The sequence below is a fragment of the Myotis nattereri genome (assembly GCF_964212035.1).
Source record: "Myotis nattereri genome assembly, chromosome: 15".
NCBI lineage: Eukaryota > Metazoa > Chordata > Mammalia > Chiroptera > Vespertilionidae > Myotis > Myotis nattereri.
The window spans coordinates 32179212-32206770 of record NC_138090.1 but is presented as its reverse complement, the minus strand read 5'-3'; the positions used below and the strand labels follow the sequence as shown (position 1 = coordinate 32206770).

At 53.0% G+C, this 27559-nt stretch overlaps 1 protein-coding gene across 1 annotated transcript; it reads right to left on the bottom strand.

Moving 5' to 3' along the window:
- Positions 1-132: 132 nt before the first annotated feature.
- On the bottom strand, positions 133-26609 carry GPI (glucose-6-phosphate isomerase). The gene is made up of 18 exons (XM_081107873.1): positions 26407-26609; positions 25301-25391; positions 24914-24982; positions 23452-23571; positions 17274-17357; positions 16996-17142; positions 16201-16272; positions 15743-15787; positions 14426-14479; positions 4814-4874; positions 4333-4376; positions 4003-4155; positions 2898-3027; positions 2689-2765; positions 1093-1221; positions 800-875; positions 647-713; positions 133-549 (listed from the first exon to the last, which is right to left on the bottom strand). The coding sequence occupies exons 1-18, from the start codon at positions 26526-26528 to the stop codon at positions 414-416; spliced, it is 1677 nt and encodes a 558-aa protein (XP_080963999.1). The 5' UTR covers positions 26529-26609; the 3' UTR covers positions 133-413.
- Between the last annotated feature and the right edge of the window lie 950 nt (positions 26610-27559).

Sequence of the window (27559 nt, the reverse complement as noted above, 5' to 3'; positions counted from 1 at the left end):
ACACTCTCTTCTCAAGGACCACCCTCCATTCTGGAGCTGCTCACCACTTAGTCAAGCCTCAATCCAGGCACATCACTCCTCAGACAGGCGCTCTAACTCCTGCACAAAGCACCATCTCAGGAAACAAGAGGCTGAGCTTACAACCTCCTTTGTGGCATCTTTATTTTTCTACCTGGTACATGAACAATGTAAATGTGGGTCAAAAATCAGCTGCACTGAACACTTCAACTAATTGTAAAACAGAGGGGAGCGGACACAGAGGGTGGGGGTGGCAGTTCCAGACCAGCTTCCTTGAAGGGCTTGTGGTCTAAGTCTGTGACCAGAGGGTGTTCTGGGCAGGACCATGCAGTGCAGACGCTGGTGAGGAGGGACAAGAAGGACAGTCACAACAGGGACCGCAGCCCAGCATGAGTTTATTGGATTCTGGCGGTACACTCCTGCTTGACGAAGTTGATCAGCCCATTGGTGGAAGAATCGTGAGAGGTCACTGGGCTGCTGCCATCAAGCTCAGGTTCAATTTGCTTAGCCAGCTGCTTTCCCAGCTCCACTCTGCCAGGAAAAGGAGAAAGAATTATATGAGGAAGGTTCCAGTATTGCTAGTGAAATCCACAAGCATTCCCACCCTCTCCTTGAATCAACAACTCACCCCCATTGGTCAAAGCTGTTGATGTCCCAGATGATGCCCTGAACGAAGATCTTGTGCTCATACATGGCTGCAGAGGTGACAGATAGTGCACATTTAGGGCTCTACCAGCCCAGTACAACTTACCCCAAGCTGGGATCTTCCCCACTCACTTACCAATTAAGGCTCCAAGAATGAATGGTGTGAGCATGGTAAACATAATAGAGTTGGTTGGACGATTTCCTTCAAAGACCTTCAGAAAACACCCAGGAGGAGCCCCCAGTTAGTTGTGATCCCTAAGTCCTCAGAAGGGAAGCCCTCCCTGCCCCAGAAGCTGGGATATGTAGGTCTTTTAGGATGGCCCCTCCTACTGTGGACAAGCCAAGCAAATCATGAGCCCTGCCTTGGCCCCACAACTTTATCCTTCCAACTCCAATATGCCACCCAAACCCCACTTCAAAAGTGCTTACCTTGTGTGGCAACAGCTTCTCCAGGTCCTCTGGGCTCCTTCCTGCAGCCTGGAGCTCCTTCCGAGCCTCCTCTGTCGACTTCCCCCTCATCAGGGCCTCAGTCTGGGCCAAGAAGTTGGCCAGGAGGATCTGACGAGAGAGACATCCAAGTTTGCCTGGAAACTGTCTGAGCTTCAGGCCGAGGGATGAGACCACTTGGCACTTGGCAGTCACAGTTAGTCCAACATGGGCCAGACAGCCGTCCCCACTCTAGAGCTCAGTTGCAGCACAGGGGGACAGCAAGGCACATCTGATGACACCAGAAAGTAGGTAACTATCCTTTAAGGAATATGTACTACTTGTCAAGGGCCCTACTAAGAACTTAACTGACATCTACTAAGATTCCGAGGAGGAAAGGCATCATCTCTCTTGTAGTTGAGCCTCTTCAAGTGAACAGCACTGATTCGCAGAAGTGCGAGGGGGAGAATCAGAATTCAAACCCAGGTCTCCGAGTGCAAATCTGGTGCCCACAGTAACCCATGCTACTCTGCATACCGGAGATGAGGTATGACTGATCCTCTTAATGGACTTTAACAGGTTAGGAGTTAGATGATTTCCCCATTTGCTACTCTGTAGGCAAGATCTTGGCTCGGTGATTTTTTTTACCCCCTGCTGTTACACCTGTGTATGTTACATTACATGGCAAAAAGGATTTTACAGATGGAATTAAGGTCACAGCACGGCCGGTGTGGCTCAGTGGTTGAGCGTTGAGGTGACAGCCCTCAAAGGCTCTATGAATCAGGAGGTCATGGTTTGATTCCCAGTCAGGGCACACGCCTGGGTTGTGGGCTCCATTTCCAGGAGCGGGTGTGCAGGAGGCAGCCAATGAATGATTCTCTCTCATCATTGATGTTTCTATCTTTCCCTCTCCCTCTCCCTTCCTCTCTTGAAATCAATAAAAATATATTAAAAAAAAAAAAAGAATTAAGGTTACAGATTTTAAGATTTGGAGATCATGTAGGTGATGATGAGGGCCCTAACCAGTTTGGCTCAGTGGATAGAGCGTCAGCCTGCGGAATCAAGAGTCCCAGGTTCGATTCCGGTCAAGGGCATGTACCTTGGTTGCAGGCACATCCCCAGTGGGGAGTGTGCAGGAGGCAGCTGATCGATGTTTCTCTCTTATTGATGTTTCTATCTCTCTATCCCTCTCCCTTCCTCTCTGTTAAAAAAAAAAATCAATAAAATATATTAAAAAAAAAAAAGTAGATGAGGAAGGCAAATGAGTCAGTCATAGAGATGCAACAAAAGAGAATCAAAGCTTGAGAGGGACTCAACCCACTACTGCTGATTCTGAGATGGAGGGGACCACGAGCCAAGGTGGCTTCTAGTAGCTGAGAATGACCCCCCGGGCACCAGCCAGCAAGGAAACTGGATCTTGGTTCCAACCTGAGCAGAGACCCAGCAGAGCCTGGTGGACTTCAGACCCACAGAAACTGAGATAATGAATGGGTGTGGTCTTTGTTAGGGCAGGAATAGAAAACTGCATCAGGTCTTACGAGGTCTGGTTGTAATGTGAGCCGAGGAAAGCGTGAGGAGGGTCTGGATGGGGGCTCTTACCTTGTGATGCAGACCCTTCCTTATTGGGTGCTGGCTCTGAACCGGGATGAGGAAGTCACAAGGTATCATCTTGGTGCCTGTGAATGGCACTGTGGTCACTCAGGCACTACTCCAGCCCCCAGGTGACAGCACTGACCTCATGGAGAAGTCTGTGCTGGTGGGCCCTCTCCCTCCCAGCAGCACCTGTGCCCAGGCCAGGTGGGCCCTACCTTGGTGGATGAGCTGGTAGAAGGCATGCTGGCCATTGGTCCCTGGCTCCCCCCACACAATGGGGCCCGTCTGGTGGTCCACACGGGTACCGGACTTGGTGATGTACTTTCCATTGGACTCCATGTCACCCTGGAATGTGGACAGAAACCAGCCCTCTCTCTGCAAGTGCTGCTCCCTCGTGCACTGTGCCCAAATCCTGCCTGGGATGTAGCAGGCATTCCTGCCCTGCCCTGGCCCTGAGAGATATCCACAAGCATGATCCTTTTATCTCCCCTCACCCGTGAAGATACAGGCTCACAAGCTTTCTAGCTTAGACTACTCTGCAGGAAGAAGCCATGACTAGGAGAAAGTAGGTATGAAGGTTCCAGGAAGAACTCCCTAAGGGAAGAAATTGGTCACAAAATCTTGAATTGGCTTAAGGGAGAAGCAGGCTGGCATCCAGAGTGAAGAGCCTTTGAGGGCTGTCACCTCAACCAGATATTGGGCCTTGGGGTGCCTTTGCCCTCCTTCAAGCACAGGCCCCACCTGCAGGTGCTGGTGGAAGTCTGCTCTGCCTGCCCCAGGGCTGCAAGGCAGGGACTGGGTTTGTGCTAAAGTGAAGCAAGGACAGATGAGGAAGGGCTGCCTGCCCAGAGCGGAGGCTGGTCTAGGGGAGGGGCTCTGGAGATTCCGGCGGGGGACAGAGGGCTGTGAGTAGCCCAAAGAGGCACCACAAACTGGGTGTGGACTTGCTTTTCTGGAGGAACAAAGGAGTACAAACCATAGGGGTCCTGACCTGTGGCCCCACCCTATCGCAGGCACACAGAGTGATGCCCAAGGAAAAAACCCCCCCGTCTGAGAAACATGCCCTGAGCCAAGCCAGGACTTAACTGGCCAGGGCTCCATGATAACCAGTCATGCCCCTCCCATGGAAATCAAACTTGGCTGACACTCAGCTCAAACAGATCCTGGATGCAAAAGGTTCACCCTGAGATGGGGAGCAGAGGTGGGCCTTGGTCATGCCCAGGGGTAACAGATGTGCAGGAAGCTGGGTACCTGGACTCACAGGCCTCTCAGGCCCCCACAGGCTATGCTGGCCCCAAGGCCTGGCCTGGCAGCTAGTACCTGCTGGAAGTAGGCGGCAAAGCGGTGCAGGTACTGGTCATAGGGCAGCATGGCATGTGTCTCACACCCAAAGCAGTTGATGTACCAGACACCCAACAAAGCCAGCAGGACGGGGGCATTCTTCTCCAGGGGCGTCTTGCGGAAGTGCTGATCCTGAAATGAGAGCCGGGTGGGTGGGCACTGAGCAGCTGCCAGGGAGGGGAAGGGGAGGGGAGAGAGGGGTGGGGAGGGAGAGGGGAGAGGGGGGATGGGGAGGGAGAGGGGAGGGGGCTGGACTAAGCACAGGTCTCTGGCCAGTGCCTGGCAGAGAACACAAGCCTCCGCACTTACCATCCAGTGAGCCCCCGAGAGCAGCTGCTCGAAGTTGTCAAATCCTGTGACACAAAAGCAGTGTCAACAGAAATGGTCATGCCCTAAGCCCTCCTGGCAGTGGGCACAGCTTCTTCTGGAACCAGGGAAAGGTTAGATGGGGAGCCAGGAGAAAGAGGGCCTGGGAGGAACTGGGCCTGCAGAAAGCCTCTCTAGTCGGATCAGCTCTGAGCGCAAAGGTGGATCTAAACGCCTCGCACGAGAAACGAGGCGTTCCCAACCCCTCTGGGAAACAAGCAGGACTGCAGCTGTGAGGGGGAGAGAAAGGCCAACCTGCAAACCCCAAAGAAAACTTGGTCCATCCCTCTTGACCTGAAAGAAATGGACCAGCCAAGGGCAGCAAGGCCAGGGGCCTGTGGGGACAGGAAAGTGCTCAGTGACATGAGCACCTTCCAACCTTCGACTTTCAGCATCATCTCCCAAGCCAGAAACAGACACTCACCCACGTGCAGAGCAATGGAGAGTCCAATGGCTGACCACAGCGAGTAGCGTCCTCCTACCCACTAAGAGAGACAGGAAATGGTGCTGAGGAAGGGTTGGCATTCCCGCCCCCTCCCTCCTGCCACAAAACTTTCCCCCCTGGGAGCAAAGCTCTTCACAGGTGCAGCTCAGAGGGCCTGGGCCCACCCACCTCTGGCCGGTGCTGGGACTGAGCAGAGCCAGAAGACGCAATCGGAGACCTTACCGTAGCTGGGTCATCTCCTCAGACACTGAAAGACCCAGTGCCTCATACCTGTGCCTGGTCAGGCACCTCAGACACCCACTGATTCAGCACCTCATACCTGTGCCTGGTCAGGCTCCTCAGACACCCACAGATCCAGCGCCTCATAACTGTGCCTGGTCAGGCTCCTCAGACACCCACAGATCCAGCGCCTCATACCTGCGCCTGGTCAGGCCTCACAGACACCCACAGATTCAGCACCTCATACCTGTGCCTGATCAGGCTCCTCAGACACCCACAGATCCAGCGCCTCATACCTGTGCCTGGTCAGGCTCCTCAGACACCCACAGATTCAGCACCTCATACCTGTGCCTGATCAGGCTCCTCAGACACCCACAGATCCAGAACCTCATACCTGTGCCTGGTCAGGCCTCACAGATACCCACAGATTCAGCACCTCATACCTGTGCCTGATCAGGCTCCTCAGACACACACAGATCCAGAACCTCATACCTATGCCTTGTCAGGTGCCTCAGACACCCACAGATCCAGAACCTCATACCTGTGCCTGGTCAGGCTCCTCAGACAACCACAGATCCAGAACCTCATACCTGTGCCTGGTCAGGCTCCTCAGACACCCACAGATCCAGAACCTCATACCTGTGCCTGGTCCGGCTCCTCAGACCCCCACAGATCCAGAACCTCATACCTGTGCCTGGTCAGGGCTCCTCAGACACCCACAGATCCAGAACCTCATACCTGTGCCTGGTCCGGCTCCTCAGACCCCCACGGATCCAGAACCTCATACCTGTGCCTGGTCAGGGCTCCTCAGACACCCACAGATCCAGAACCTCATACCTGCGCCTGGTCAGGCCTCCTCAGACCCCCACAGATCCAGAACCTCATACCTGTGCCTGGTCAGGCTCCTCAGGCACCCACAGATCCAGCGCCTCATATCTGCCTTGTCAGGCCTCCTCAGACACTGACAGATCCAGCGCCTCATACCTGTGCCTGGTCAGGCCCCACAGACACTGACAGATCCAGCGCCTCATACCTGTGCCTGGTCAGGCCCCACAGACACCCACAGATCCAGCGCCTCATACCTGTGCCTGGTCAGGCCCCACAGACACCCACAGATCCAGCGCCTCATACCTGTGCCTGGTGAGGCCTACTCAGACACACACAGATCCAGAACCTCATACCTGTGCTTGGTGAGGCTCCTCAGACACCCACAGATCCAGAACCTCATACCTGTGCTTGGTGAGGCCTACTCAGACACACACAGATCCAGAACCTCATACCTGTGCCTGGTCAGGCTCCTCAGACACCCACAGATCCAGCGCCTCATACCTGTGCCTGGTCAGGTGCCTCAGACACCCACAGATCCAGCGCCTCATACCTGTGCCTGGTCAGGCCCCACAGACACCCACAGATCCAGCGCCTCATACCTGTGCCTGGTCAGGCCCCACGGACACCCACAGATCCAGCGCCTCATACCTGTGCCAGGTTCAGCCTCTCCAAACACTGACAGACTCAGCGCCTCATACCTGTGCCTGTTCAAGCCTCCTCAGGCACCCACAGATCCAGCGCCTCATACCTGTGCCTGGTCAGGCCCCACAGACACCCACAGATCCAGCGCCTCATACCTGTGCCTGGTGAGGCCTACTCAGACACACACAGATCCAGAACCTCATACCTGTGCCTGTTCAAGCCTCCTCAGGCACCCACAGATCCAGCGCCTCATATCTGTGCCTGGTCAGGTGCCTCAGACACCCACAGATTCAGAACCTCATACCTGTGCCTGGTGAGGCCTCCTCAGGCATACACAGATCCAGCGCCTCATATCTGTGCCTGGTCAGGTGCCTCAGACACCCACAGATTCAGAACCTCATACCTGTGCCTGGTCAGGCTCCTCAGGCACACACAGATCCAGAACCTCATACCTATGCCTGGTCAGGCTCCTCAGGCACACACAGATCCAGCGCCTCATACCTGTGCCTGGTCAGGCTCCTCAGACACCCACAGATCCAGAACCTCATATCTGTGCCTGGTCAGGCCTCCTCAGACACCCACAGATTCAGAACCTCATACCTGTGCCTGGTCAGGCTCCTCAGGCACCCACAGATCCAGCGCCTCATACCTGCGCCTGGTGAGGCCTACTCAGACACCCACAGATCCAGCGCCTCATACCTGTGCCTGGTCAGGCCCCACAGACACCCACAGATCCAGCGCCTCATACCTGTGCCTGGTCAGGCCTCACAGACACCCACAGATGCAGGACCTCATACCTATGCCTGGTCAGGCTCCTCAGACACCCACAGATCCAGAACCTCATACCTGTGCCTGGTCAGGCTCCTCAGACACCCACAGATCCAGAACCTCATACCTGTGCCTGGTCAGGCCTCACAGACACTCACAGATGCAGAACCTCATACCTGTGCCTGGTCAGGCCTCACAGACACCCACAGATGCAGAACCTCATACCTGTGCCTGGTCAGGCCTCACAGACACCCACAGATCCAGCGCCTCATACCTGTGCCTGGTCAGGGTCCTCAGACACCCACAGATCCAGTGCCTCAAACTTGTGCTTATTTTACCTCCTTGAACACTGACAGACCCAGTGCCTCATACCTGTGCCCAGCCTGCCTCCTGACACACCCACAGGCCCAGGTGCTCATCCTTGAGCTTCACTGATCACCTCAGCCTCAGCCCCAAGACACACCAGGCCCACTATTTATTCACACTGTGCCTTTTCATGCCATATTACAGATTCTACTTTGTGTCATCAGAATCCTCAGAACTCGCCTGGCTGCAGTGGTTCAGCGGGTTGAGCACTGCCCTGTGCACCAAAAGGTTGCTGTTTTGATTCCTGGTCAGGGCACCTACCTGGGTTGCAGGTTCAATCCCCAGTTGGGTAATGTACGGAAGGCAGCTAGCTAATCGATGTATCTCTCTTCTCTCTCTCTCTCTCTCTCTCCCTCCTTCCCTTCCTTTCTCAAAGATCAATAAAATAAAAGAAATCTGAGGGGTACTTGAGCCTAGTACCCCTTAATTCTCTACTGGAACCCCATTGAAACAGGCTGGCCAGGAGGAAACACAGCACAGGAGCCTCAGTTTGCCGACCACAATAGACAGACCCAACACTCACAACCCTGCTTACCCTGTGCATCGATACCTCCCTGAGAAGTCTCAGATCTCATCAGACATGCACATCTCTGCATACCTGTGCTCCACAGACCCCACCTGAGAGATGCAGTTCTGCCTACTTGTGACTAACCCATGTTCCCCAAGCCTAACTTCTAAGACCTGGGTCAACACACCTAAGCCAGAGCCATGTTCCAAGGACTTCACCTTCAGGATCCAGGCATACATACCTCTAGCTCCAAAGTCCCTGCTTGAGAACCACATCTGCCTGCTCGTGTCTAACTTTGGCCCCTGGAGCTCCATAAGCCCCACAGTGCTCTGGCTGACCTGGAAGGCTGTACCCTGGTTCTTCAGGCCTCACCACAAAGACCCAAGGGTACCTATTTTCACCTGAATCCAATACGTGAAAGAGCCAACTCTATCTACCTGCGTTCAACTCTAACTCTTTAAGGTTCATAAGACACTACACACTTGGCAGACAGGCTTTGCCTACCTGCCTTAGACTCTGGTTTCTTAAACTACACTAGGTGGGCCCGCTCTACCTATCCATGGATTGATCATGGGTTCGCAGACTACACTTGATGGGCCAACTTTATCTAGCTGCATATGACCCTGGCTCCTTCCACTGTACCTAGCTCCTCAGCCACATCTGGTGACCTTTGCTTGAGTTTGGCTCCTCAAATAACACCTAATAGGATAGTTCTACCTACATGTGCTTGACCTGGGTCCTCAGACAGCACCTGGCAGGTCAGCTCTGCCTACCTGTGCTTGACCTTATCTCCTCAGACCACACAGGACAGTTCTACCTACCTGTACATGACCCTGGCTCTTTATACCAGTGATGGAGAACCTTTTGAGCTCGGCGTGTCAGCATTTTGAAAAACCCTAACTTAACTCTGGTGCTGTGTCACATATAGAAATTTTTTGATATTTGCAACCATAGTAAAACAAAGATTTATATTTTTGATATTTATTTTATATATTTAAACGCCATTTAACAAAGAAAAATCAACCAAAAAAATGAGTTCGTGTGTCACCTCTGACACGCGTGTCATAGGTTCGCCATCACTGCTTTATACTGTACCTAGTGGGCCTGCTTTGCCTACTTGTGCTTGACCTGGGCTCTTCAGACTATACTTGATGGCAGCTCTACCTACCTGTACTGGACCCTGGGTCCTCTGATAAAATCTGTCAGACCATTTCATACTCCTGGCCCCTTACACTGCAGCTGGTGGGCCAACTCTGCCTACCTGAGCTTGACTTTGGCTCCTCCGATCACACCTGGTAGGCCACCCAGCTACCTACCTGTGCATGACCTACCTACCTGTACATGACCCTGGCATTTTTGAAAAAAATATATTTTTATTGATTTCAAAGAGGAAGGGAGGGGGAGAGAGAGAGAAACATCAATGATGAGAGAGAATCATTGACAGGCTGCCTCCTGCATGCCCCCTACTGGGCATGTGCCCTTGACCAAATCAAACCCAGGACCCTTCAGTCTACAGGCCGACGCTCTATCCACTGAGCCAAACCAGCTAGGGCATGACCCTGGCATTTTATACTGTACCTAGTGGGCCAGCTCTGCCTACCTGTACTTGAGCTTCGCTCCTCAGACCATATCTGGTGGGACAGTTCTACCTACCTGTGCTTGACCCTGGGTCTTCAGACAGTACCTGGCAGGTCAGTTCTGCCTACCTGTTCTTGACCCAGGCTCCTCCACAACTGGTAGTCCAGGTCTACCTACCTGTACATGACCATGGCTCCTTATACTGTACCTAATGGGCTCTGCCTACCTGTGCTTGACCTTGGCTCCTCAGACCACACCTGACAGGCCTTCTCTGCCTACCTGTGCTTGACCCTGACTCCTTCAACCTCACATGGCAGGCCAGTTCCGTAAAACTATAGATGACCCTGGTTCCTTACACTATAGCTGGTAGGCCAGTTCTGCCTACTTGTGCTTGATCCTGGGTCCTCAGACACACCTGGTGGGCCAGCTCTGCCTACCTGTGCTTAATCTTGAGTGTTCAGACCACATCTGGCAGGCCAGCTCTGCCTACCTGTGCTTGACCTTGGCTCCTCAGACCACACCTGTGAGCCAGGTCTACCTACCTGCAAATAACATTGGCTTTTTTTTTTTTTAATTGATTTCAGAAAGGAAGGGAGAGATAGAAACATCAATGATGAGAGAGAATAATTGATTGGCTACCTCCTGGCATGCTCCCCTCTTCCCCCTGGGCATCAAGCCCGCAACCAGGGCATATGCCCTGACTGGGAACGGAACTGTGACCTTCTGGTTCAGAGGTCGCCACTCAACCACTGAGCCACGCCATCTGGGCAGACACTGGCTCTTTATACTGTGTGCAGTGTGTCAGCTCTGCCTACCTGCACATGATTCTGGCTCCTCATACTGTACTTGGTGGGTCAGCTCTGCCTACCTTGCTTGACACTGGCTCCTTAGACCACACTGGGAGGGAAAGTTCTACCTACCTGTGCTTGACCCTCCATCCTCAGACTACACCTGGAAGGCCAGTTCTTCCGATAGATGACTGTGGTTACTTACATTGCAGCTTGTGGCCCAGCTCTACCTACCTGTACTTGACTCTGGGTCCCAGAACACACCTGATAGGCTAGCTTTGCCTACCAATGCTTGACCCTGTGTCCTCAGACCTGCCCACCTGTGCTTGACACTCGCTCCTCAGACCTCACCCAGTGGGATAGTGCTGCCTACCTGAGCTTGCTCCTGGCTGCTAAGACTGCACCTGGTGGGCTTTCTTTGCCTACCTGTACCTCATCTTACCTCCTTACATCTCATTGAATGCATTCGATTCTTACCTGAGCTTGACTGTGACTTTTTAGATTTCACTTGTCAGACCCAGTTTATTAACTTGACCTGATCCTGGCCCCAATAGGTCTTCCTTGACAAACCCTGTTCTACCCACCTGTGCCTAACACACTGACAGAGCCAAGGATACAAACCTGTGCCAGGTGCAGATTCCATAGACCTTACCTGAGAAACTCAATTCCATATACGTGTACCTGGCCACAACTCCTCAACCTCACATGAAATCTCTACAAGATAGGTAGAGAGACAGTTCTACCTGCCAAACCTGACCTTACCTGAGAGATTGTACCTAATCCCACCACCTCAGATCTCACCAGAGAGATCCTGCTCTATCCACCTGTTTTCACTCCATATTCTCAGAGGTAATCTAAGAGATTCAGTTCTTTCTAGATGAGCGTAACCCTGGCTCCTCAGGCCTCTCCTACAAATCTGCTCTACCTACCTGTGCCTGAGCTCACCAGTGAGACAGAACTTTAGCCATGGCTTTTCAGGTCAACCTACCTCTGCTTGCCCTTGATTTCACAGACACAACCTGTAACACTCAACTCTACCTACCTGTGCTTGACCCCAGCTCCTCAGATGTAGAATAAGAACCAGGGCCTGACCTTAGCAGCTCAGAACTTACCTGTTCAAGACCCAAAAGTACTAACCTGTGTATCTCACTTCAACTCAGACTTCACTTGACACCCTGCTCCACATACCTGCGTCAGACACAGAATTCGCAAACCTTCCAGATGGATGCAGTTCTACATCCCTTGGCCTGACTCCAGCTTTCAGTCTTTTCCCATCGACCTCTATGCAACACCAGAACTGCTCAGACATCACCTGAGGACAAAGTTCTGACCCCGACCTGTCAGAACTCACCTGTCAGACTCAGCTCTGTCTCTGCCTATCTTTGGCTCCAGTTGGTCCTTACCTGACCAACTCAATTCTACCTAAGTGTGCCTAATCTTGGCTTCTCAGGCCTCCTTAAGAAACCTAGTCACACACACCTTGTCTGATTCCAGCACCTGAGACCTCAGACAGATGTAGCTTTACCTGGCAGACTCCAAGTCACCCCTTATTCATTTCACTTCCTGCAATTTCAGTTAACCAGGGTCAACCATGGTCCAAAAATATTAAATGGAAAATTCCAGAAATAAACAATTTACAACATTTTAATTGCACACCATTCTGAGTAGGGTGATGAAATCTCATTTCATCCTGCTGCATTCTGCCCAGGATGCAAATCATCACCTTTTATAACCAGGTGCATCCTTACCTCTCTCTCATGTAGGCTCCTCTAACCCTACCCCAGCCAGAGCCCGATGCCACAGGCCATGCCTTGGCCTAGTTATGGGACCTCAGAGGTTTCTGCAGTACCTTATGCTCTGCCCATCACACCTGGTCAGGATGCTGAGAGCCAGGTGGTTGCCCTGGCTCAGGGGATTCACCTATGTTTGTCTAATCCTGAGTTCTAATCACCTCAGTTGAGTGATCAGCCACCCATTACCTGATGCTGACTTCTCAGAACTGACCAGAGAGACCCCAACATATGTACCTGTCCCAGATCTAAACCTCAACTCACAGATCCAGATTTAAATACCTGTATGTGACTTTGGATCCTCAGACCTCACTTGATAGAACCATCTCTAAATACCTGTTTCTCCTTCAGAATTCAAAGACCTCACCTGTACCTTTACCTGTCCTGCACCTTCTAGAACCCACCTGTACCTGTCCTGGTTCCTCTTCACACCTCACCAGGCAAAATTAGCTCTTCACTGTATGCTGACTGGCGAGCCTGGAGACAGCCCATGGTTTACTGCCATGCCCTTGCTTGATCCCAACACATGAAGCTGCCCCATGACCGACCTCAACAGATCGGGCCTCACTTTACATACCTCTGCCCAACTGGACTCTTCTAACCTTACCTCAGAGCCAACGCAATATCCCTATGCCTGTCCCGACTCCTCTGCCTCACCTGAGACACCCTAACTCCTGAACTTCACCTGTTCTTGGCTCCTCAGATGCCAACGACTCAATTCAGCAACATATACTTTTAGTGAACCAGGCAGGTCCCTCCTCCAGCTACTGTGGCATGTGGTATGTCTGGCCTGGCCAGGAGGCCTCTGCTGCGCCTGGCCACCTAGGCCTCACTAGGCAGCCCTAGACCCATGTTCCTGTGCCCAAGTATCATTCCTAGGCCTTACCTGGGAAACACAGGCCTCTCCCTAAGCCAGATCCCAGCTCATCTCTGCATGCTGGGCAGTTACGGGCACGGAACACCCAGACTAGGACACAACCTGGCTAGCTTCCTGGCTACCAGGAGCACATGTCCCTGACCACCACTCACTCAGGCTCCAGGTGCTGGGAGGAGGTGGAAGGTGCCTGCCCTCCCTTAGCAGGCACGCAGCATTTGTTACAGCTGCATTCTCTCACCCGCAGTTCCTATCTGGGCCACTGGATGTAGAAAATTATCTGAGTGACTTCTCAATTCTCCCAAGGATGGTACATAACTAGTCCCATTCTAGAAAGAAATTAAATCATTGCACACAGTAGGTACCTTAGAGCTTAATTCTCTCCCAGACTCCAAGGCCTTTAGGGCTTTCAGAGGTTACATTTGTGAATGCTGTCACCACAAAAACAGTCTAAAGGCCTGGAAACAGCCCCAGGGATCAAGCCCTTTCCGGTGAGCTTGCCGTGGTTATGCCCCCCGCATTCACAGCACCCACAGCGCACCCTGCACCCCAAGCCTTCCCTGCATTCCACAGCCGGAGGCCTTCTCACACCACTGCTGCCCTCATGCAGGCTGCAAGGAAAGCTCCCGCTCATTGCTTGGCACCAGGTGTGGCTCTAGCAGAGATGAGTCCATGTGACCACATGTCGGTGGAGTGGCCCACAGCTCTGCCACTCAGTCAAATTTTGCTCTGCAAGCTGTCTAGCAAGGCCCTTCCCAGGCCCCGGGCCTGGTGCCTCCTCTTTGCTGCCCTCCAGTTGCTCCTGCACAATCTCCCCAGGCCTGCCTGGCCACACCCGCTGCCTCTCCCTGCCCCTTGGCCTTTTCAGACTGCGGCTGTAGTTCTGGAGAAAGGTCACCACTGAGAATAACTCAGAGCCTCAGCTTCAAGAGGAGGGTAGGGGCGGCTCCCATTACTCCTCAGTGGGTGCTGCTGGCAGGCACCCAGGGGAGTGTCACCCTAGCCTTGTAAGCTTGGCTCCCCCTCGGTGGAAGTGGAGCCCTCATCCTGACTGGGCTGCTCCTGCCCCACAGGCCTCTCTGGGGGCCTCTTGGCTTTTCTCAAAGCCAGACATGCAGCAGGTAATCAATAAAAATTGACCTGACCCCATAGGGCCCTTATCTGTGGCTCAACAGTCATGACTCAGAGAAGGACACATAGTTAACCCAGCAAGGAAGTGCCTTTACTTACATCCCAGAACTCGAACATGTTTTGAGGGTCAATTCCAAACTCCTTCACTTTGGTCTACAAACAGCAAAGGGAGAGGGAAAGAAGAAGCATGGATTAGCTGGACAAGAACAAGAGCTCCAGGGTATAAGGAGTTGTGTGGTCCGAGCATGGGAGCACCCCCACCTTCAGCAGAGCCCCAGATCGGGCAGGACTGGAACAGCCTATGAGTCCAGGACAGGGACCAAGAGCTGCCCGTCCCCAGAACTGGACACCAAGCCAGCTCGAATCCAGCACGCCAACGGCCCAGCGCCTGTGAAACCTTCCTGCTGAGGGGGCTGCACACCCAGTACGAGGACCTGGCCCACATGCTGCTCTACAAGACCTACCTGTATCTGCCTGTCAGAGTTCCAGAGACTGATCCCCCCTCCCTGGACATCTGGGACCCAAGCCCTGGAAGGGGCTACCTCCAGGCCAGGCACCACACAGCCAGGACACCTGCCCAGCCCTTTCAAAATCTGGGATGGCGACTCTGCCCTAGGAAGCCTTCAGGGATGATCAGGCTGATTCCTCAGGGGCTCCAGGCCCCCAGGTAGAAGTGCCGGCTTCCTGGCCAGCAGGAGCACCCACATGTCTCTGACCACCACTTGCTCAGGCTCTGCCAGACAGTGGCACTGTGGTTAGCCAGCCTAAGGAGGGCCGCCTGTCTCCCTCGATGGGCAGGTCAGCAGTGGAGGCAGGAAGAGGTGGAAGGAGTGGGAGGGAGCAGTAAGGAACCTGGGTGTGGTTCCAACTCTGACAAAGCCCAGCACAAAGCCCTCTGCACACCAAGTGCTCACAAGGTTTGCCATGGTTGTTATTCCAAGCCCCACCCTGCCCACTCCCACCCTACCTTGCACAACCTCCAGCCAGGCAGACTATGAGACCTGGCAGGTAGGTGGCCCGCATTCTAATCCCGCAACCACCGGGCAAAAAGTCACATCCTCATGTAAGAATTGGGATGCAACCCCAACCCCATTTGGGAAGAGGCCGGTGGTAGGGAGGTCGTGTGCATGGAGTCTTCCGAATTATCACCCAGGCCTTGGAAATGCATCGGGCTGCCCTGATCTCACCGACTGCAAAGCCCTTGGAGCTGCAGAGACTTGGGAGAATGCAGAAAAGACAAGGGGAGTTTGTAGCTCACTTCCCTCATAGGCACCCAACCAACCCTCCTATCCCATCAGCCAAGCCAAGGTTCCCCAACCTGTGAACCGCATCTTGGCGCGTATTTTGAAAGGCCATGTCCTTACGTGGTGTGGGCCCGCCCTGGGAGGTAGTCTGGGGACCCACGTGGCCACTTACCGTATTAGTAGACAGGGCAACGAAGTGCTTCGCAACAGAAGAAGGCTACAAGAGACAGAGCCAAGTTACACGGAACCATCCCAGGGGGCCACCCATGGGAGGGACCCTCCCATCTCTAGAGAAACCCAGGTCCTTGGTTCTGAGGCTGTTGGAGGAGCACCACCTCAAGGTCAAGAGGACAGAGAGGTCAGCTGGCCCATCTACCTCATCAGCATACAAGGCCCAGGAGTGGCCCTCCTTATAAAGTGGGTGTGGCCAGGGGAGGAGAGGATCCCACAGAGCCAAGGGCCTTAAAGAAAGGGCCCTCAGCCAATTAGAGCAGGTTTTGCCACATTAACCAGGAAAGTCAGGCACCAGAGAGGCTGCTGGGCCACTCAGGTGGATGGGCATCCCCGCCCCGTCCTTCCTGGCCCACACACTGCCCACTGCCCACCGCCCACCGCCCACCCAGCACTCACATCCTTGGCCGACTGGAGGAGCCACTCCTTCGCCGTCTCTGCGTTCGTGATGGTCTCCTGGGTGGTAAAGGTCTGCAACCAGAGAGCACAGCAGTCTGAGCAGTGGAGGCCATGGGGGTGCCTGGTTGTCACAAGGAGCAGTGCCTGACTCCACATAACCTCCACCCACAGGTCCACAAAGCCACGGTGAGTGGCTGTGTCTGGGGCTAAAAGGGGCCTGGAAGTAGCAGCGACATCCCGTGATTCCAGGACTTCACAACCAGAGGGAGAGGGGAACCCTACTAAGAGCCACAGCCCAGCCCCTTCCTCTGATCCCCGCCACAGGGCAAAGGCCAGAGCATCTTCCAGAAGAGCTGTGGCCACGCCTGGGCATTCCTTCCGCCCAGGCTAGGCTGTATCTCAGAATTCAGATGGGATTTTTAATATTTTATGTGCATTAATGTGAGTAAATAGGGCAGACGTGACAACAAACAAAACGCTTACATTATCTGAGCATGGCTCTGGGATCAGAAAAGAGCAGATACTAGGGACAGGTCACTAAGGATGAGAACAGTCCCAGGCTGAGCACAGATCCCATAAAGCAACTGGGTATGGCCTGAAGACCAAGATTCAAATTGATGAGTTCAGGCTTTTTTCAGGTAAACAGCGAATGCCCCCAGACAAGGAACAGTCTGAGGGCAGCTGCGCTGACTGGATCCACAACACAGAGTCCACTCAGAAGGGGTGGGGAGGGTCCCATGCCCTGCCCCCACCCCAACACACACAGGGGAGCCAGGCTGGGTTTGAGGCCCGTACCTTGGAAGCGATGATGAACAGGGCGGAATCAGGGTTCAGGTTGGCCAAGGTTTTGGCAATGTGGGTCCCATCAATGTTGGAGACAAACCAGACCCTGGGACCTCCCGAAGAGTATGGCTTAAGGGCTTCAGTCACCATGAGGGGTCCCTGTGGGGAGATGTAGCATCAGAAAACAAGGTTCCAAGGGGAAGAGGTAGGGACAGCCAGGTCCCATCGTTGGAGAAACCAAGGCCCTGCATGGGACCCCTCACCCCATCCCAAGACCGTCCTCTCCTTACCAGGTCAGAGCCCCCGATGCCGATGTTGATGACGTCGGTGATGGGCTTGCCCGAGTACCCCTTCCAGTCACCACTTCGGACGCGCTGGTGTAGAGTGAGAGATGGGATTAGCCCAACACCCTAAGGGTAAGCTGCTGCTCAAACGCATCATTACTGCTTCCTCCTTATGCCTCAGTCCTAACTTTCAGGCCTTCACAGGGGCCCATTGAGTGGCAGATGCCTGCCACACTCATCACCAGCTATTTCGTCATTAGCAAAGTGGGATACATCCTCACCGCACAGTAATATTGTCAAAATTTATAAAACAAGGGTGAACTCTAGCAGAACCCAACATATCAGAGACCAAGAGATGCAAAATGCCCATCACTAACACTGGTCTGTACCAAACACACAGCCAGCCTCCACATGGACCTCAAATGGTCCTTGCCCCCTGGTATTCACTCCCTAGCACGGTCCCTATGCTGAACAGGGCTGAGCTGTGCACCCTGTATGGTACTGCGGGCAGGATGGCGCATGACTTCAGAAGCTGGGTCACAAGCGGTTTCGTCTTGCTCTCTTGAATGACTCACTTTTGGTGGAGCCATCCACTATGTTGGAGGACACACAAAGTTCACACGAAGAAGCCCATGGGGCAAGGAACTGAGGGGTTCTTCCAACAGCCAGGGCCATTCACCACCCAGGGATGGGAACCACCCGGGAGGAAGACCCTCCAGAGCCTGCCAAACATTCAGGTTAAGTGCAGCCCTGGCAAACACCTTGACCACAACCTCAAGAGAGACCCCCAAACCAGTTAGGCCAGTCCATAATTTCTGACCCATAGAAACTATGTGAGATAAACGTTCATTGCTGTTTTAAGCCAAATTTGGGTATAATTTGTTATCCTATATAATAAAAGGCTAATATACACATTGGCCAAATGGCAGAATGACTGGTCGCTATGACGTGCACTGACCATCAGGGGGCAGACACTCAAGGTAGGAGCTGCCCCCGGTGGTCAGTGCACTCCCACAGGGCGAGCGCCGCTCAGCCCGAAGCCGTAAGCTGGGCTCACAGCTGGCGAGTGCAGCGGCGGTGGCGGGAACATCTCCTGCCCCCGTGGCAGCACCAAGGATGTCCGACTGATGGCTTTGGCCCGCGTGGGGTGCGGGCTGAAGCTGTCAGTCGGACATCCCCCAAGGGCTCCCAGACTGCGAGAGGGCGCAGGTCGGGTTGAGGCAACCCCCCAGGTGCACAATTTCATGCACCGGGCCTCTAGTCCTATATAATAAAAGTGTAATATGCAAATGGTCCGACCATTCGGCGGGAGACAGGGCCTGTGACCATGTGGCGCCAGACTAGCCAAGGGGCATGCCAGAGGGCAGAGGGAGGGGCGGCAATGGGGTGGGGGGTGGCGGCGACCAGCGGCAGGGCAATGGGTGCCCCTTGCCGTCCCCAGATTGGCCTGCCAGGGTCGCCTCCCACAGAGGGAGGCCACCGGCGGCAGTGGCGCAATGGGGGGCACAATGTTGGGTTTGAAAATTCACAGCCTCTCAAGGAAGCAAGTGATGCTAAAATTAAGAGATGGTTCTTTGCCCCAGCCTGTGTGGCTCAGTTGGTTGGATGTCATCCGATGCACCAAAAGGTTCCTGGTTTGATTCCGGGTCAGGGCACATGTCCAGGTTGCACAGGGCGTGTGTGGGAGGCAGTCCATCTATGTTTCTCTCTCATTTCCTTTCTCTCTAAAAATCAATTTTTTTTAAAAAAGAGAGAGAGATGGTTCCTTGGCAAAGAGCAAATGCAGAGCACTGTCACAAAAGCATAGCAGGAAGACAACGCTGAGAGTGTAGCTGTAAACCCTCTAAGACCTCAGAAAAAGCTAAGGTGGTAACACAGAGAACCTTTTGATGAGATAAAGCTTCTAGGAAGCTCAAGATTATTATCTCTGTGGTCTCAGAAGCAATGGTAAGAAAAAGTTATCTTGAAGACATTTGTGGGTATTACTTTTGTCTAATGGAGTGAACCCCCCAATAAGCTTTATAGGAGAACCTCAAGGTTTCTTTTCTTTTTTAAAAAGAAATATTTTTATTGATTTCAGAGAGAGGAAGGCAGAGGGAGAGAAAGTTAGAAAAATCAATGGTGAAAGAGCATCATCGATGGGCTGCCTCCTGCACGTCCCCCACTGGGGTTGGAGCCTGAAACCCGGGTATGTCTTATGACCAGAATGAAACTGTGTCCTCCTGGTTCATGGGTCGACACTCAACCCCTGAAACACGCTGGCCAGGTGACACAAAGTTTTTAAGATAACTGAATTGGCAGAAACACCACCAGTTTAGACTAAAAGGGACAGGGATGGTACAATGGGAGAAGCAGCCTTTAGATACCCACATTTCTACAGGAACAGGCAGGCTGACAAAACCATGCATTTGCAAGTACCTTTCATATAAAAGGAACGAATGAAGCCCAAACCAAAACCCCTAAGGCAGTGGTTCTCAACCTTCTGGCCCTTTAAATACAGTTCCTCATGTTGTGACGCAACCATAAAATTATTTTCGTTGCTACTTCATAACTGTAATGTTGCTACTGTTATGAATCGTAATGTAAATATCTGATATGCAGGATGGTCTTAGGCGACCCCTGTGAAAGGGTCGTTCAACCGCCAAAGGGGTCGCGACCCACAGGTTGAGAACCGCTGCCCTAAGGGATGATTCCCAAGCTTTGAGTGCTAACCAAGTAACTGCCAAAATGTGTCCTGCGTGCCTCCCATTTCCCCCTCTTTTTGAAAGGAATTATCCTATCAGTTAGCCTATGCTTATTTCACCTTTGTATATTGGGTGTATGAGGGGGTAAATAATTTGTCTCTTTAATTCACATGTCTTCAGATCTAAAGGAACTGCATTTAAGTTGTACTGAAAGAAATGAAGCCCTAGCCATTTGGCTCAATGGACAGAACGTCAGCCAAAGGGTCTGGTCAAGGGCACATACCTTGGTTGCAGGCTCCTACCTGGCCCGGGCCCTGGTCACAGCGTGTGCAGGAGGCAACCAATCGATGTGCTTCTCTCATATCAATGTTTCTCTCTGTCTTTCCCTCTCTCTAAAATCAATGGAAATAGATCCTTGGGCAAGGATTAAAAAAATAAGAAGGAAGAAAGAAATGCAGGTATTACTATACTTGTGCCTGACGTCTAGCTGATATTGTAACGGGATATCACCTTAGACCAGTGATGGCGAACCTTTTGAGCTCGGCGTGTCAGCATTTTGAAAAACCCTAACTTAACTCTGGTGCCGTGTCACATACAGAAATTTTTTGATATTTGCAACCATAGTAAAACAAAGACTTATATTTTTGATATTTATTTTATATATTTAAATGCCATTTAACAAAGAAAAATCAACCAAAAAAATGAGTTCACGTGTCACCTCTGACACGCGTGTCATAGGTTTGCCATCATTGCCTTAGACAGTGGTTCTCAACCTTGGCTGCACATTAGAATCACCTGGGAATCTTTTTAAAATCCTGATTTCTGGGCCTCATCCTCCAGAAATTCTGTTTCTTTGTTATGGGGTGGGGCTACAACATTAGTAATAAAGAAACAGAATTTCCAGAGGACGAGGCCCAGAAATCAGGATTTTAAAAAGATTCCCAGGTGATTCTAATGTGCAGCCAAGGTTGAGAACCACTGCCTTAGGAGACGGTGACTGGGATATTTTGCATGTGGAGCAACATGATGAATTCCTGGAAGCCAGAGGGCAGAGTATGGCAGCCGGCTTCCAAGATGGTTCCCAGGGATCCTTGCCTCCTGGCATTGCATTCATGTCCTTATACAGTCCCCTCCCACTCTGATCAGAGCTGGCCTGTAAAACCAATAGGTACTAGAGAAATCAAAGAATAATTTCTGATGCTCGCTCATGAAAGGCCTTGAGGCACTCTGGATCATTTGCTCTGGGGAAAGCAGCTGCCGTGACCTGAGGACAATCAAATAGTCTGTGGAGAGGTCCACCTGATGAGGAACAGCAAGGCTCCCAGAAGCCAGCACGAACTGCTAGTGGGCCAGTTGAAAGCAGATCCTGCAGCCCCCATCAAGCCTGTCAATGAGCCTAACCTTGGGCCAACGTCTGAACTACAAGCTTATGAGACCCGAGGCAGAACCAGCTAGCAGAGACGCTGCAAATTCCTGATCCACAGAGATGTTGGTTGCTGTTTTCAGTTGCTAAATTCTGGAGTAATTTGAAGACCCAGCAACTCTTAATTTTGCTTTAAATAATAAAGTAATCAACCTATGGACATTTTTCCATCAATACAAAAAAGGAAGTAAGTTGCACATTTTCTCGATCTCACTATTAAAGTTTTGTTATAATAAAGCACCTCAGAGGAGAAATGTGTTTATCTTTAATATAACTATACACACACTCTTTATTTGACCAGATGGCATTTTATGACACATGCCAATTCTGTAACTTCCTTTTTTAAAGTCACAGTATATCCTAAACAGCATGACAGGTCAATGCAACCATAGCTCCCTAATTCCTAATGCTGCTTCCTAATTCCTATAGTGTATGAACACACACTGATCAGTGCCCTCTGATAAATGAGCTCTTTTCAGTTTTTGCCACTACAATCAAGATCATGGCATCCTCACCCAATATCGGTGAACTTTTTGTCTGTTTTGCTAATCCTCACCTGAGGATACATTTTCCCATTGATTTTTATAGAAAGTGGAAGAGAGGAAGGGAGGAGAGAGAAACATTGATTGGTTGCCTCCCAAATTCGCCCTGACTGGGGCCGGGGACTAAACCTGCAACCCAGGTACATGCCCTTGACTGGGAATCGAACCCGTGACCATGGTCCAGCACTCTAACCACTTAGCAATACCAGCAAGGGCCTGGGGAACTTTTAAGAGCATAGCCATGGGGAGTGTTCCTCACCACGGAACTGCTGCCATTCAGCAGCTTTTCTATCCTATAAATATCCTATGAGTCTGAGTTGGGTCCTCCAGCAGCCAGCTGTATGGGAGAGCTCTCCTGGAACAGGCTCCCAGACAGCCAGTGGCACACTCTCCACACGGCATGCCTGAGCACACAAGGGCTGATCCACAGAGCAGCAGGCGTTCCCAGGCATGTCAGCTCTGGCACTCACAACAGATGGCTGAAAATCTCCTTCATACCCAGGGCCACCACCCATATCAACCACTGTTGAGGAATATTCTGGAAACCAGATTCCCATCAGGATCCCAAGCCTCCCTCACCCTGGGAAGTATTACTCATTCGGCTGCCAGGCCCCCAGGATTGATGCCCAGATCACCTCCTGCCATTTCAGGTCTGAAAATGGCTCTTAGCCAAAGCAACCAGACTTTGACCAGCCTCCTGGGGGCCACTGCTCTCAGTACAAGCTGACCAGAACCCAGATGATCACTCCCAGAGTGATAATCACACACGTCACGAACATGCACACACCCACACAGACAAACAAGCCCACAGACATCATCCCTGTACTCCAGGCTTGAGGACGTCTGCCACCCATTGCAGGATCACCCCTGGGCAAGACACTGAGGCAACAGTGTTGATGTGGCAAAATCTCTAGCTGGTCTCTGCGGCTATACCCCTACAGCCCCACGCAGGAAGTTATGTACATTCATGCTGACAATAGGGCATCTCTTACATATTTATAAGTACAAATAAGCTGCAGAAGAGTAGGTAAAAATGAACCTGTGTGTACGCATGGTATGTGTGTATTTCAAAGGGGAGATGACAGCTGCATGCGTGCATGCCTAGGAAGCCTTTGGGGATGTAGTCAAAGCAAAATTAAAGCATGTCTTTTATTGAGTTCTAGACTAGGTAATGAGGGCATATGACTAAACACAGGTTAAAAAAGCAAGTCTCTTCCCCACTCTCCCATCCTTCACTTTTCTTTTCAGACCTTGGCCACTGGCCAGTTTGTCCATGAGCCCAGAGGTGTCTGTAGTTCAGGAAGGAAGCTGCTCCACTGCTGTCAGTGGTGGGTTCCCTCAGAACCAGGTCAGGGAAATTCGTGCCTTAGCAGAGCCCCCAAGGGCCAGCAATCACACAGACCACCCCCCCTTCGGCTGCAGTGAGGGCTGAGTCCTCTCCGAAGAGAGTGGAGGTGTGGCCCACCATGGCCCCCAAACTCCCAAATACATGCACACATACAGCTAAAGGCAAGTCCGGCCCAAGAGCTGCTTACCTGGCAGAAAGACTTCATCTTCTCTAGGACCCTGTTGACCTCCGGCATCACATCCTTGCCATCCACCAGAATGGGTGTGTTTGACCGGTTCCGCAGGGCCACATGCAGCACTGCCCGATTCTGGGGACAAGAGTCAGAGTGAGAAGATCCCCACCCCAGGGCAGCCACACGCCCAGCTGGGCACGGTGCAGTGTGGCCCCAAGAGTCAGCTCTACCCTTATTCATTGGACATGCAGGCCTGAGGTCTCTGTCAGTACTATGGCCTCACACTGAGAATCCACTGTGTGCTTATGGAAATAGGGGCTACCCCGGACCCCGGGGGAAAGGCAAAGCATGTGCTGCAGATGATCACAAGGTGAAGAGACCGGAACAAGCCTAGGACAAGCCCCAAGGGCCCACAGGTATTCAGGGTGTGAAAAGCCAAGGAAAAAGGTAGTGAGCAAAGGTAGAGAGTGGTGACAACACAGGTCAGAGACAAGCAATGGCTTCAGAGGACTAGGGCTCACTCATTAAGCCTAAAGGCATCTCACCTTCCTCATCAGAGGACATGGTGTTTGCCGGCATCTTTTGAAAAGTGCCCCCAGCCTCTTGAATATAAAGCAAAGCAGGCAACTCAAGCTTCCCTCACCAAGCAGCCCCATCACAAACAAATCGGGCCCTAAGTCTGTGGTGCCAGGCAGCTGGCCTTGTCATGCAAGAGCAACAGTCTCGTCAAGCTGAAGCCAGCAGAGGAGTCCTTGAAGGAAACAGACCTAAAGATGCCAGGTGGGCAGGAAAGAGATGGTCTTCACTAAGGTGGAGGGCTTCATGCTATCTTGCCCGACTCCACTTCAACAGGTAAATGTACCCCTCCATGAAGCCCTCCTTGATTGCAGCCTCTCTCCGTCTAGCCCAGCAGTGCAAGACAGGTTGTATTTGAATCCTGACTCTACCTCTTACGGATATGACTCTTGGATAAGTCGCCTGACCTCTGAGCCTCAGGTTCCTCACGTGTAAAAGGAGGATAATAACATCTTGAGGCCAGGCCTCTGAGTGCTCAGTGATCATTATGCCTCCAGGCTTCCACAGCAATTCAGGAGCTGGGCCCCCAGAGCCTGGCCTTCTTCTTGACTCCTACCACTGAGGAGGTTTATTTTTTGACATAAGAGTTTTCTTTTCATTAATAAAACTTGGCGCAAAGCTAGATCAAAGTGCTCCACGCATGCCTTGAGAAGCCCTCTCCTCACAGGTTTGAAACGTGCTCTCCCTAGGCAGACACTGGGAGCCATTCCATGCTTACCAAGTTCAGACCATCACCCCCCAAGGCCCGGCAATGGGCTGGAGGAAATAGGCCTTCAGGCCCCTTGTTAAGCAAAAGTATTGCCTAACAGGAGGGTGAAGACACAGTGAGGCCAACGGTCATGAGGAGGAAGGAAGAGGCCCTGGGGGACCTGAGAAGTCTGATGCCACCAGGCCTGCCCACCTCAGTGAAATTGATCTTCTCGCCGTTGAACATGTTCTCCCGGGCGGCCTCCACACCCCTGGACTTGGCCTGCAAGAGAAGACACTAGGCTGGGAACCACCCACATTAGCCACCAGGACTCAAATTCCCGGGCACAAGGCTTGGTGCAGCCTCAGGTGAGGCTGACAGACGGCTGCAGCCTGGCACCCTCTCCCACCGCCGGGTAAGAAGGGTCGGCTCAGAACCTGAGTTCAGGCCAGGAGCTCAGAGCCCTGCACTGGCACAGACAGTCACTGAGGTCCACAGAGAGAAGGAAGTACAGATGCTCAAGGCCATGGGGGCTCCCAGGAGCCCAGCTTGCCCACCACACTGTGGGTTACAGGTCAAGCCTCCCAATAAGAACATTACCAGGTCCACCAGCATCTTCATCACACCCTCCGTCACCAGGTTCTTGGAATAATCCACCAGAATACGCCCATGGCTGGTATCGAGGTTCAAGCTGCAGAAAGATGGCAGAAGCCGTTGGCCACACCCAGGTACCCCCCAGCCTGCTCCCTAACCAGAACTGCTTCCAGAAAAAACATCCTCTCTGTGCCATACCCCACACAGGCCGCAGCGGCCCAGCACAGGGTGGTATCTGTCACCTGCTGCCCACCTGGCTGACCTGCGGCAGCGGCACCGTGAGAAGGGCCGCCCTCTGAGCAGAACGCATGTCTCCGGGTGAGGAGCCACTCCTCTGCTAAAACCGAGCTGGGGGATGGGGAGACACAGAGCGAGGTTCACTGTCCCTCCCTAGTCCAGGGAGTGACCAGCCCCTCCCTGAACTCCCGCTCTGCGCCTCAGCTAACTCAGGGGGGCGGGAGGGCGCAGGGGACAGGGCTGGCCACAGGGGACTTCAGCCGGAGCCGCAGCCCACCCTCCCCACACACCTGCACCAGAGCACGGTGGGCCCATTCCCACTCCCCCAGGATGTCCTCTAGTAGACTCCTTGCTATTTCCTGGTCCTTCACAGGTCTCCAGACCCGGCCTCTTCCGCGGGAATCACGTCCCCACATCTCCACCCTTCCACCAGACGGCCGCAATCCCCCGGCTGCCCCACCCAGACCGAACCCCGCTAGGGTCCCCCGCCCTCAGCAGCGAGCGGGTGGAGGCTGACAGCCCTTCCCGCCGCTGCGTCAGCGCGAGTGCCTCCCCCCACAGCGACGGAGTCTCTGAACCCGCGGGGGCTGCGCGGTGGGGACGCGGGGGGGTGATGGGCACGTCCCCGTGCAGGGGCGCCGCGGGCCCGCTTCTCAGGGCTAAGCAGCCCTGGGACCTCCGGCGAGGTCCCGGAACCTGCTTCAAGGAGGCGTCAAGGACGAAGTGCGGCCTGGGTCCTGATCCGGGGCCGGGGCTCCCAGGGACCGCCGGCCCGGCCCCCGGCCCCGGCCCTGCACACCTTGAGCCCCTGCGCTGCGCCCCGCGCGCCCCGGTCCCGGCCCGCACGTCCCGCCGGCCAGCGGCCCTGCGCGCACCTGAAGCGGTTGAAGCGTTCCTTGTCCCCCTCGAAAAGGCGGCGCAGGTTGAGCTCAGAGCCGTGCTTGCGGTGCCATTCCTGGAGCTGCTGGAACTGCGGGTTCTGGGTGAGCGCGGCCATGGCGAGAGGAGCAGGATGCACGGGCCGCGAGGAGGGCGGAGGAACCAGAAGCGCTGAAGGCGTGCAGACGGCCCCCGGCAGCGGTCTTTATGGCCTTATGGCGCAGGCGCCGGCCCCGCCCCGCCCCGCCCGCCAGGCCCCGCCCTCAGCGCCCGCCCGCCCGCCCGTCGACCTTGCCAGCAGCCCCGCTCTGGGGCCTGGGCTGGGCTCTCCCTGCACAGGGTGGCCACTTTGCTGCCCCTCTGCGACCTCTGCCTGGACGTGATTGGAGGACAGAAGCCGAAGTCCGTGCCCAGTCTGCTTCATTCGTTCGTTCATTCATTTATTCATTCATTCAACACAACTCAGAACACCTTCCATGTTACAGGTAGTGTTCCAGGCGTTTCGGAACGTAAGTGACAAATACGTAGAACATATGGTATGCCAGATGCTGGTAAGTGTTATTGAGAACACTGGAAAGGGTGCTGGGATTGTGGGTTGCAATTTTGAATAGAATGTTCAAGGGAAAATTTACTAATGAGGTTACATTTGAGCAAAAGCCTGAAGAAGGTTAGAAAGCGAGCCAATGGGATATCTGGGGGGAAAGTGTTCAGACAGCCCTAGTCTGTTTGGCTCAGTGGATAGAGCATCAGTCTTCGGACTGAAGGGTCCCAGGTTCAATTCCGGCCAAGGGCACACACCTGGGTTGTGGGCTCGATCCCCAGTAGGGGGCACGCAGAAGGCAGCTGATCAATGATTTTTCTCTCATCATTGATGTTTCTATCTCTCTCTCCCTCTTCTTTCCTCTCTGAAATCAATAAAGAAATATATGTATATTTTAAAAAGAAAGTGTTCAGGAAAAGGGAAGAACAACTGCAAAATTCCCAAGAGCAGCATGCGTAGATATTTCAGAAACAGAAGTAGGCATTTTGGCTGGAGCGGAATGAAGGAGGGGAAGGTGGTAGAAGATGAGGTCAGAAAGGGAAAGAAGGCAAGATCACATCCACCTTGTAAGTCATTGTGAGAGCTTGAGTTTTTATTCCCAGAGAGAT